Source organism: Equus caballus, chromosome 11 (assembly GCF_041296265.1).
Source record: "Equus caballus isolate H_3958 breed thoroughbred chromosome 11, TB-T2T, whole genome shotgun sequence".
Taxonomy (NCBI): Eukaryota; Metazoa; Chordata; class Mammalia; order Perissodactyla; family Equidae; genus Equus; species Equus caballus.
In genome coordinates, this window is record NC_091694.1 from 1,102,442 (window position 1) to 1,114,932 (window position 12,491).

The 12,491-nt window shown below is 48.1% G+C and overlaps 1 protein-coding gene across 12 annotated transcripts in view; it reads left to right on the forward strand.

Moving 5' to 3' along the window:
- The window catches only part of CCDC57 (coiled-coil domain containing 57), a 120,791-nt gene that overhangs the window by 74,049 nt on the left and 34,251 nt on the right, over nucleotides 1–12,491 (forward strand). For 5 of the 12 annotated variants that reach the window (XM_070226783.1, XM_070226786.1, XM_023651724.2 and 2 more), the window contains 3 exons: nucleotides 1,348–1,561; nucleotides 3,239–3,391; nucleotides 12,044–12,144. In XM_070226783.1, the coding sequence (XP_070082884.1) occupies nucleotides 1,348–1,561; nucleotides 3,239–3,391; nucleotides 12,044–12,144 (468 nt within the window). Of the gene's footprint in view, nucleotides 1–1,347; nucleotides 1,562–3,016; nucleotides 3,078–3,238; nucleotides 3,392–3,546; nucleotides 3,729–5,060; nucleotides 5,166–12,043; nucleotides 12,145–12,491 lie in introns of those variants that run through there. The other 7 variants (XM_070226788.1, XM_070226789.1, XM_070226785.1 and 4 more) reach the window with 4 other exon arrangements.

Sequence of the window (12,491 nt, forward strand, 5' to 3'; positions counted from 1 at the left end):
CCCTTTATGCTGCTCTAGCCTGTGGCACGCCAGAGGCACGAGTGTGCATTCACCACAGCTTCTAGGCCACCTGAGGAGCAGTGGCCACCAGAGGGCATGGGCACCTGCCAGCCCTGGAGAGGCGCACTAGGAAACAGGGCCAGGGCAGGGCATGCTGGTCTGCTGCAAGGACTTGGCACCGGTTCTTGGTGCTGGTGCAAGCTGGTATGGCCAGGATGGGGCACAGTGCAGCTTTCACAGGTGTCAGGAGCAGCCACGCTTAAGTAAGACCTGCTTCCCTCAGGGCCTTGGACTCACCGTTCCTCCTGGGCCCCTGCCCGGCACAGAGGCGGCCCTACACATGTTCTTCTTCTTCCTTTCTCTTATTCCCCACATGAGTGTGACCACGTGTCTGCGTGCTGGGCCAGTGAGTCCAGGATGGGGTTAGCAGGGCTTTAGGACTACATGGTGCGTCCCAGGGTCAGGGGAGCCCAGGGAAGATTCAGGGCCCAGAAGCTGAGGCCCCAGGTGGCTATGTTTCTTCCCTTCGATTTTTCTCTGCTCCTGCTTCAACCGGTCTGGCCTGTGGCTGGTTGAGGGGAGTCCGAACTGCAGCTGGAGAAAGTGCCTGAGACATGAGTCAGGAATCAGGGCAGACAGAGCCTGAGAGGAGACGGAAGGGGGCCCAGCGAGGGAGGGCAGCAGGAGGTGATGGGAGAGGGCTGCCACTAGCACAGCCAAGAGCAGAGTGACCCAGCAGCGCAGAGTCCAGGGCAGGCGGGGAGAGAGTGAAGGAGGCGGCTGGGGTCCCACCGTGGCTGCCCGTCAGACCTCTGCCAGCTCCCCTCCACGCCAGGCAGCAGCCCTTGGGCAGCAGGCACCCAGCCTGTGACTGCGGTGCCCACGCAGGGGTCCCGTCACCCATGCAGCCCCGGTGCGCCCTGGGGCCTGTTGGAGGCTGGTCATGGGGGTCAACTGGCTCCTTATCATTTTCACTGGAAAGACACAAAGGCAGAGTGGGGAGGGCGGGAGCGGAAGACTCTGGAGGGGGCAGGGGCTGTGAGGGGCCCAGGAACTGGCATGCAGAGTCGCTGAGGGGCAGGCCTTGGCCTGGGAGATTCATTGGCCTTCATTCATCCTCCTTGTGAAAGAGGTATCGTCCACGGATGCGTGGCTGTCTTCCATCTCACGCTAAAGTGCGGGAGCAGTTGTCCCTTTTGTCTCTGTTTCAAAAGGATGTTGCCCATTATGCTGGTTTGGGGCCGGCCGGGCAGGGGCGCCCACCATCCACACCTCACCCCCAGTTCTCCCCTCTCCTACCTGGGGGCTTGTCTCACAGGCTGTTTGCTGTATGGGTTTTGTTCACAGGACCCTGCAGATGGAGCATCCTTGGGGACAGTGGAGCAGGGGACGTTCTCTGTGCACCTGGGCCCGGAGGCACAGCCCACACAGGCCTTGTCTGTGCCCCGACTCCAGAGGAAACTAAAGGAGGCTGCCCGAAAAATCCTGCACCTCCGCCTGGAGAAGGAGCAGCTCCTGGAGATGGGGAACAGGCTCCGCGCAGAGCTGGGCCGCCCCACAGGTGAGTCCTGGGAGCGTCGGCCTGGGGCGCCCCTGTGGTCAATGGCATGAGGGGGCCTCACAGAGGTGCTTTTTTCCTCTGGCCTGCCTCTCCGGAAGGGGAAGGAGAAGGGAACCCAGATGCCAATCACTGGGACAGAGGCAAGAGGAGGGACCAGGGAAGGCGTGGAGCGCCTGGGGCGGAGGGAGGGGTCTGGCCCAGACTTCTCAGGAGGGCAGGAGGGAGAACAGAAGCTGCCCTTGTGGAGCAAAGCTGAGGCTGGGGTCAGGAGTCACCAGCACAGGGCAGAGCTCCATCTCCATGCTGGGAGTTCCACAAGCCCGCCCCTCTGGCAACATTTGTGAGAAAAATACCACAGGTCAGCGAAGCAGCTGGCCTTTCTCTGCAGCTTTGTGGCGAGCAGCAAAGGCTGCCATGTTCCCAGGCTGGCTCTGGCTGCGGACATCTCCAGACAGAGGCAGCAGTGTCTCCACTGCGACCCAGGCCGGGACTGTCGGCCTGCAGATGCCCAGGCTGCCTGTGGTGCCTCGGAGGTGCTGGTTCCTAAGAAGGGCATGCGACACTTATGTCTGACCCTTGGAAAATGGATGCACTCATGTTCTGGGACAGCTCCAGGCTGCCATCGAGGACAAAGAACCCCGGTCTGAGGGTCCTGTGGGATATCATCAGAGTTGGCCAGACAAGCACCAAGGGCCTTGGTGCAGAGCACCTTGGCTCTGTCTAAGCCTTGGCGCCGTCCTGAGCAGACACTTTCCTGGATGCCTGGTCAGACTGCCTTTCAGGTCCCTATCACTTTCCTGTAGCACCTAGGCATAGACCCCGTTTCCCACACAGCCTCCCCCTCACCTTCTGTGGTGTCTGCCTGTCCCTCCTTTCCCAGCAAGAGCTTTGAGTGACTCATTGTGATGATCGCAACACAGGGGGGCCTTGGGATTCCAGCCCCTCGGCTGTGTGAGACTGAGGCCATGCCTGCTCTCCTGTGCATTGCCTGAAAGCTGAGGGGAGGCTGGTGGGCGGCGGAGCCTCCTCAAGGAATCTGCTGGAGGAGTAAAGCCCCAGGCCACTCCGTTGCCTTTTTGAGGCAGAGTGCCCCCAGGTGCCTCTGAAGGGCTGAGAATCTTGCAAAGGGTGTTTCAGCAAAGATAGTTCCTCTGTGCACTGCAGGGGCTCCTAAGTCCTGACCACTGCAGCACTCAGGAAACAGTCACAAGAGAGGGAGGGAGAAAGCTGGGGGCCATCCTTCATCCTCTAGTCTCTTCCCGGGGCTAAGCTGCGTAAATAATCATAGTAGCTGTTAATATATTAATGTTTTTAGTCCTAAGGTGACTGCTAAAATGACTGCTTGGTTGGGAGGGGGACTTGGGGGCCTCAGGAGCACAGTGGAACTGAAGGGAGTGCTGTCTGTGGGAGGGAGGGTGGAAGCGACTGAGAGTACAGGCAGCTTGTATTCTACAGATGTTTTGCTGCGTGGCTCTGCGTGCCAGGGCCCCAAGGGACAGAGTCAGCCAAAGCTCAGGTATGAAATTCCCTAGGTTGTTCTTTGAGACTGCTGTTGGATGGCCACCTTTTGCATGTGGGATACTTGGAAGACACAGTGTTTTGGAGGCTTTGTCCTCCTAGGAGCCCGCCCCTGGAGAGGGGAATAGTCAGCCGAGCTCAGCGTGTCTCTATTTCCAGCTACACTTCCAGATGCCAGCAGTGTGCCAATCAGCGGGACTGGGCGTCGTCGGGGAACTGGCTCCGTCCCTCTGGACCCCCTCATCGGAGGCCGTTCCCCCTTTCTCTTGTCAACGAAAATAATCCATAACCAATCTATAAATGAAAATTTGGGTGAGTTTATTCTGAGCTTAAATCTTAGGGTTATAACCCGGGAGAGTCTTTCCACAAAGGAACAGAGCACTCCAAAGAAGTGGGGGTACACAGGGCGATTATATACCCTAAAAGAGGGTGTTTCACATATGATTGAAATGTCCCTCCCACAATAGTCACAAGATTGCCCTGTCGGCACAGCACTTGATGGACACAGCAGGTAGTGGGTCTGCTATCTTGATGGACACAGCAGGAAGCAAGTCTATTGTCTCAAGCTGGGCGGTCACAGGTGAGCGCAGCAATCAGTTTCCAGCCTAAGGAAAGATACTTAATCCTTAAGGAGACGCCAACATTGGGAGGGGGAGGGAAGTTGCACCTTTATCTCAAGAGCCTTTGTTCTTGCCATAGGGAATCTCTAAAGCAGATATACAATGCATGCTCAACGGCCTCGGTCAGGCCCTTTTGGAAAGACAAGGTCAGGCCGAATTAGGTTTATACCAAATGGCTTCCTCATATATTCCAATACATCCTATTGCTTGCCATTTTCATTTGTCAACATTGAACTATGTTTTCATTGTCTTCTATGGTGATTTGTCTATATGGGTTTTCTGCCTCTTCTTGGATCAATTTTGGTCCTTTACATTTTGCTAGAAAACTATCCGTAGTCTTCAGCCTCTAGAGTACTACCATAGAGTGCACATAGTCGCCTGTGACGCTACTGTCTTCTGGATCTGCGGCTGTCTCCTTCATTTTCTCAGACTTTCGTAATTGCGGTGATGTGGGATGCACCCTGAACTGCCCTTCCCCTCTGTGCACAAGGGGACTCTTCTCATCTTTGCAGCAAACCCAAGCAGTGAGAAAGCCTCCTCTAAGTAAGATTAAAATTTTTTAAACCACCTAGACGTGAGACAGTCAAAGACCAACAGATTTCGTGTCATTACATTTAAAACATCTTTCAGGAAAAGACATCATAAACAAAGATAAAAGACAGCAGACTGGGGGAAATGTTTGCAACTTATTTGACAGATCAAAAGGATCAGGACCTGAAGTGGGCATCTACAGATCAGGGCAAGGGACCGGGATGGGGAGTCCCGGAAGAAATCCACGGAACTAATGAGGATACGAATGACGCTCAGCCTTTCCAGGAGTCTGAGGAGGGCCAGTGAAGTCAGCCTTCTCAGATGAGAAAGGTTCACACTCAGTGTTGAGGAGAACGTGGGACGCACTTGTTGGTGGGAATCTTCATTAGTGAAGCCTTTTCAGAGGGCAGTTTGGTTTCATCTGCCACATTTTTAAATGTTCATACCGTTTGAATCAGCAATTCTTCTCTTAGAAATCTACTTGAAAGATTTTTCCCACAGATGTGAAAAATACATACGTACAAGGATATTCTTGGCAAGAATTTTGTTACAGTAAGAGAGTAATGGGATCGGTCTAAATGGCCATCCTTGGGGCATTGGAATGCAGACCTTGGAATGCTGCTCAGCTGTTGGAAGTTGGAAGCACGAGGAACAGTCTGTGTCCCCCCAGGGCACTGTCCCCACAGGGCTCTTCTCAAAGTAGTTATGATGGAGAGCCCCTTAATTCCAGTCTATTGTGGATGATACTTTTGTCAAATACAATAAAAATGTGGCAGTTCCAAATTACTTCAAAGGTCCTAACACTTACTCTCATTTTCTGTGTCATTTAGTCACGGGCCTGGAATAGTTCGTGGACAGCCCCGGCCTACTGGCCACACTTCTGCGTACCCTGAGTGGACGTGTCCTTGTGTGAAAGAAGCAACCTGCAGAATCATGTGTGTAGATCAATAAACAGAAGCAGGCGTGTGCACGTATGTGCGTGTAACTGTGTGTGCGTGTGTGGAAGGAAGCATATGGATTTCTCGGCAGCTTGGGGAAGAAAGTGGAGTGAGAAGAGAAGAGTGGAGGAGATTTTGAGGGGTTTGCTCTGTCTATTTGTATGTGATATGCAGTTTGTAAAAATACCAAACGGGCTCCGTTTGTTTCCTTCTGGGAAGGCATCCTCCCTCAAAAGCACGCTGGCAGTGGGCCTTCTGCTCTCCCAGGGAAGTGGTTAGACCCAAAGGCAAAGGCTTTTGGCAAGACTGGTCTGTCTGCATTTTTTTACAAAGATGATTTCTCTGGCTCGTTAATGGTGCAGCTACAGTCATTCAGTGGTACAGAATGACCAACTGTGACCAAAGTATCTTATCATCATTTAAGGACGTTGAAAATGTGAGACCATGGCCCGGCCAAGCTGCACCCACTCCCGTACACCACTCCCACTCCACCCCCTCTCACTGGGAGTGGGTTGTTTCCAGGTGCTTCTCCAGCTGTGTCTGTGGTTGCAGCCGGCAGGCAGGGCTGACCCCAGGGCTCACCTGTACCCACCATGGGGCGTGTCCTCACCTGTCTGCCTCTGGGAAGGGGTCCCCTCCCCATGGGGAGCTAGAGGACCAGCCCCTTCACTGGCCCTGGCTCTTTCACTGCCCATTCAGTCTTCATTCCACATCCCCTGCTGAGCAGGGTCAGGCTCCTGTGCTGGCCATGTCCCTCATGCTGAGGTCCAGACCTTCGGGTCTGCTTTACAGACAGGCAGGCAGTGTGTGGTTGAGGCATGCGGCCAGGAGTCGTCCAGGTGGGCCCTGAGCTTGGCTCTTTGTTCCCCACCTCTTCTCCAGGCCAGTGAGTAGGTGCAGGTGCAGGGAGCTGCCTGTCCTCAAGTTGCACCTGTCCCTGTCCCTGCTCCCGTCAGTCCACAACAAGTGGAAGCACACGGCTGTGGAACCGGCTTCAGTGGGTGACCTAGTGGCCCCCGCTCTGAGTGCTCACCCCTCACCTCTGAGATAGAGACCACGACACCACCCACAGTAGGGTGGAGGCCAAGAGCATGGGGAAGCCAATGCTGCCCGAGCGGGCCTGCTTAGGGGAAGCCAGACAAGGGCAGGCCCAGGGGCCACGTGGCCAGGCAGAGTGGACTTCAATTTGAGCTGGGCTCTCCCCTCGGAGGGAGGAAGAACATTTCCTCTACCTGTTCTAGGTCCTTCTGGCTGGACTATAAATTAAATTGACATGAGACAGAATAACAGGAGAAAATCAAAGCTTTATAACATGCATTGGGGGAGACACTCAGGAAAACTCAGCAACTCAACAAAATGGCCAAACTGTCAGCTTAAGCATCATCTTCAGTTAAAGACAAAGGAAGGTGTTGGGTGTGGTGGAAGGGGAGGAAGGCAGTTCACATGGAGATGGGAAAGCAAATGTTTAGTAGACAGAACTTTGATAAGAGTGGGCTTAGCAAGGACCCTCCTAGTCTATCATGCCCAGAGTTATCTAGGGTGATGGGCTGTCCTGGGCCCCTGCACAGCCTCCCCTACCATCAGCTTCCCTCATCACAGTGGGACATTTGTTACAACTGAGGGACCCACATTGACACATTATGATCACCAAGTTCATTGTGTCCCTTAGGTTCATCTTGGTGGTGTACGTTCTGTGGGTTTGGACACATGTATAATGACATGTATCTACCAGCATAGCATCATACAGAGTGGTTTCTCTGCCCTAAAAATCCCCTGTGCTCTGCTTCATCCCTCCCCCTGAGCCCCTGGCGACCAGTGATCTTTTAAAATTTTTTTCTGAGGAAGATTCACCCTGAGCTAATGTCTGTGCCAGACTTCCTCTATTTTATATGTGGATGGCTGCCACAGCATGGCTGACTGAGTGGCGTAGGTTGGTGCCCACGGTCCAAACCTGCAACCCCGGGCACCAAAACAGAGCGCGCCAAACTCAACCACCACACCACAGGGCCAGCCCCAACCACTGATCTTTTTACATTCTCCACACTTTTCCTTTTCCAGAATCTTGTAGAGTTGGAATCATACAGTGTGAGGCCTTTGATATCTAACATTTTTTAAAAGATTTCTGATTATAAAGAGGCTGTTTTCTCACTGTAAAAATTTAAATGAGTGCTGGGAAGTATTAATTTATACAGGAAAGCACATATTACCAGCTAGAGCTAATCCACATTTTGGTGCCTCTCTGTCCATCCATCAGGGTGTGTGTTCATGCTCACACACACTCTCACACTCCATTACCCACATAGCCACGTGCATTGCACTGTGCCCTGCTCCCTCTGCATGCGCTCTCTCAGTGAACGGCCCACTGTATGCATTTTTGGGTCATGACCACGGCTGGTTGTTTTTAAGGAGATGCTGCATGCTGGTATCCTTTGCTTGTTCCCCAGATGCTCTACAGTCTCTAGGTGGACAGATGCCCTCTGTGCCATCTTCTCAAGAGACATTTAACGTGTTGAGAGAATGAAACAGCCCTCTGAAAAAGTGCCTCATGGGCGTTCTTACAACAGTAAAGTCCTGATGTGGCCAAGCCTCACAAAAACTAGATCTTTATTAGAAAATGGTTTTTGCCAGTCTAGCCAGGTAAAAACATTTCATTGCTTCAATTTGTATTTCTTTAATTTTTGTGTTTGTGGTTTTGTGGCCATTTGTATTTCATTATCATATCATTTTCCTGCTGAATTTTTGATTCATCTAGAAATGATTTGGTAAAAAGAAGAAATTAGGGATCTAGCTTTATTTTTTCTAAATGGTTAGCCAGCTGACCCAATACTACTTTTTAGGCATGTTTACACAAATAGTAAAACATCTATTTACATTTAGCTTATTACTTAGAATTACACGTGTGTATCTAAGATCCTAGGGTAAGAATATATTGATGTATACTACCTAAAGCAATGTGCAGATTCAATGCAATCCCAATCAGAATTCCAATGACGTTCTTCACGGAAATAGAACAAAGAATCCTAAAATTCATATGGGGCAACAAAAGACCCCGAATTTCTAAAGCAATCCTGAGAAAAAAGAACAAAACGGGAGACATCACAATCCCTGACTTCAAAATATACTACAAAGCTATAGTAATCAAAACAGTATGGTACTGGTACAAAAACAGGCACAAAGATCAATGGAATAGAACTGAAAGCGTAGAAATAAAACCACACATCTATGGACTGCTAACCTTTTGGATAAAGGAGCTAAGAACATACTGTGGAGAAAGGAAAGTCTCTTCAATAAATGGTATTGTGAAAACTGGGAAGCCACATGCAAAAGAATGAAAGTAGACCATTATCTTTCACCATACACAAAAAATTAACTCAAAATGGATCATAAATTGAAGGTACGACCTGAAACCATAAAACTCCTAGAAGAAAATATAGGCAGTACACTCTCTGACATCTGTCTTAGAAGGATCTTTTTCAATACCATATCTACTTGGGCAAGGGAAACAAAAGAAAATATAAACAAGTGGAACTTCATCAGCTTAAAGAGCTTCTGCAAGGCAAAGGAAAGCGGGAACAAAACAAAAAGCCCACCAACTGGGAGAAAATATTTGCAAATCATATATCTGAGAAGGGGTTATTCTCCATAATGTATAAGGAACTCACACAACTGAACAATAAAAAAACAACCTGATCAAAAAAATGGGCAGAGGATATGAACAGATATTTTTCCGGAGAAGATGTACAGATGGTCAATAGGCACATGAAAACGTGTTCAGCATCACTAATCATCAGGGAAATGCAAATCAAAACTACACTAAGATATCACCTTACACCTGTCAGAATGGCTATAATAACCAAGACCAAAAATAAGAAATGTTGGAGAGGTTGTGGAGAAAAGGGAGCCCTCATACACTGCTGGTGGGAATACAATCTGGTGCAGCCACTGTGGAAAATAGTATGGAGATTTCTCAAAAAATTAAAAATAAAATACCAGGGACCGGCCCCGTGGCCGAGTGGTTAAGTTCATGTGCTCCGCTGCGGCAGCCCAGGGTTCGGATCCTGGGCGCAGATATGGCACCGCTCGTCAGGCCACATTGAGGCGGCGTCCCATATGCCACAACTAGAAGGACCTGCAACTAAGATATACAACTATGTCCAGAGGGGATTTGAGGAGATAAAGCAGAAAAAAAAAAAAAAAGATTGGCACAGTTGTTAGCTCAGGTGTCGATCTTTAAAAAAAAAAAGAAGAAATACCATATGACCCAGCTATCCCACTACTGGGTATTTATGCAAAGAACTTGAAATCAGCAATTCAAAGAGACTTATGCACCCCTATGTTCATTGCAGCATTATTCCCAATAGCCAAGAAGTGGAAGCAATCCAAATGCCTGCGGACTGATGATTGGATAAAGAAGATGTGGAATATATACACAATGGAATACTACTCAGCCATAAAAAAGACAAAATTGTCCCATTCGCAGCAACATGGATGGACCTTGAGGGTATTAAGTGAGATAAGCCAGACAGAGAAAGGCAAACACCGTACGATTTCACTCATATGTGAAAAGTAAACACATGGACAAAGAGAATAGATTAGTGGCTACCAGAGGGGAAGAGGGTTGTGGGCTGGGCACAAAGGGGAAAGGAGCACATTTATATGGTGACTGACGAATGATAATGTACACCTGAAATTTCACAATATTATAAACTGTTATGACCTCAATTAAAAAAAAGATTAAAAATACTAGATTGGTGTAAGAAGACATCATTCTAGAAAGAGGTCAGAAGAAGATCATTTTATGAGACAGAGAATTTACTGCCCACAGGCTCTTCTTCCAGGAGCTGCTGAAGGAGAGCCGGCAGATCCCTGACAGGAGTCTCCTTCCCTCCCAGGGCCGCTCAGAAAAGACAGGTGAGGTGCGAGTGTGACCGAGTGCTCTCGAGGGCCCTGGGAGATGCCATGTGTGGCAGGTGCTGACGTCACAGGGCAAAAACGGCAAGAGTCTCAGTCAACAAGTTCATCAATGTGACTGAAAATTATGGCTTCTCCACCAATCCAGTAGTTCACTTAACATAATTCCCTCAAGGTCCATCCATATTGCTGCAAATGGCAAGGTGAAGGCAATCCATTGCCAGCTGAGGAATTAAGTCCATCAAAATTGAGCGAACTTTGCTGAGATTTAACACATTTCATGTCTTTTTTTTGAGTAGCTTTTTTTTTAACTTTGGTAAAATACGTATAACATAAACTTTACCGTTTAAATCACTATGAAGTGTACAGTTCATTGTCATGAATTACATTCACAGTGCTATGCAACCATCACCACCGTCTGTTCCGGAAGGTTTTCATCACCCCAAAGGAAATCCTGCACTCAGCAGTCATTCCCTGTTCCCTTCCCACTGATGGTCACCAACCTGTTTTCTGTCTCTATGGGTTTGCCTATTCTGGACATTTCATTTTAAGCCAGACACAAATGGAATCGAACCCTATGTGACCTTTTCTGTCTGGCTTCTTTCACCAAGCATGTTTTTGAGGTTTGTTCACATGGTGGCGTGTATCAGTGCTTCATTCCTTTTCATGGCTGAATAATATTCCATTGTATGGATAGACCACACTCATTCATCAGTAATGGACATTTGGGTGTTTTCTGTCTTTTGGCTATTGTTAATAATACTGCTGGAAACCTTCACATAGAAGTTTTTGTTTGAACCTGTTTTCAATTCTTTTGGATATATACCTAGAAATAGAATTGCTGGGTGATATAGTAATTCTCCGTTTAACTTACTGAGGAGCCACCAAACTCTTTTCCACAGCAGCTGCACCATTTTACTTTCCCATCAGCAATGGATGGGTGCTCTGAGTTCTCTGCATCCTCGCCCACACTCATTTTCTGTCTTTTTGATTTTAGCCATCCTAGTGGGTGCAAAGTAGTATCTCATTGTGATTTTGATTTTGCATTTCCCTGATGACTAAGCCATTGAGCATCTTTTCATGGGCTTGTTGGTCATTTGTGTGCCTTCTGATTTCCTAGTTTCTAAGCTCAGGTATCACAAACCAAGGAAAATAATTTCATTTCCAAATTTTGTCCTGATATGTCCTTTTATTACCTGGAAAAAACTGATACATTACTTTAGGACCCACCTCAGGAGGTCCTGGTGGCAGAACTAATTTCGCAACTATTCAGATGTCAGTAACATGTAATACATTTATCATCACTATCTTCAAGTGAATGGATAAATAAGCTTTAAAAAAATTTTTTCTGTTTCAGTTTCCAGGATGGTGAATATCAATAGTTATAACTCATAAAACTTGTTGGAGTCCTCAGTAAGCTTGTGTTTAACCAAATTGATTCATTATTCTGAGAAATGTTATTTCAACAGTAATTGTGTCTTATAGTATGTCGGAGTCAAGATAAATTTCCACGATTTTTAGGTAACGTAACACAAGTTGAGTTAATGAATGGTGTTCATTGGGTGCCTTGATGATTTCTAAGGAAGACGGAACGCTGAAGCATTGGTAACAAGCATAATCTTTATATGGTTAAACTTTTTCTGCTGCTTTTTCTATGCTCCAGAGAGGGTATATCCTTGGGTCTATTAATGAGTTTGCTCATTTCTGCCACTTTGAGAAGCCACGAAAGGGATGTGTATAGCTGTAGAGAGTTGTCTGTGTGTGTTCACGAGCTCTGCTGGCCTGCTGAAATGCTGGCGTGTCACACGGTTCACATGTGCCCGCCACCCAGTTCTCGGTGAAGGAGAAGTGAGTTTGATTTTGAAGAGAACATGCTGTTCTTCTCGAGTGTTTGTATTCAGCACAAGAGAACCCAAAAGTGATGTGCACACAGAGAACACACCTTTCCCTCCTCTTGTTTCTAGGGAAACTGTCTGGTCGCTCCCCTCCCACCCCTGGAGCCCAGAAGCCGGGTGAGGCGCCTGAGGCACCTTTGGGCCAGTTGCAGCCCCACTTCCCAACTCAGGTAACACTCCTTCATCTCAGGAATGTATTTTTAATAACTTTTTACTAATTGCTTGAGTATTGAGTTTTCATTACAGAAACTTCAAAATACGGTAAACACAACTGAAAAAGCCTCCAATTTTCAGCACCCAAACATAGTTACCAGTAACATTTCAGTGTGTTTCCTACTGTTTTTTACAACTACAAATTATATCATCCATAGGTTTTACTATAGCTTTACCACCCGGGTATTATTTTTTAAATCTTTACCAATATAATAGGTTAAAAAAAATTGCATCTTGGGGCCAGCCCTGTGGCATAGTGGTTAAATTTGCTTACCAGTTTGGATCTGGGGCACGGACCTACACA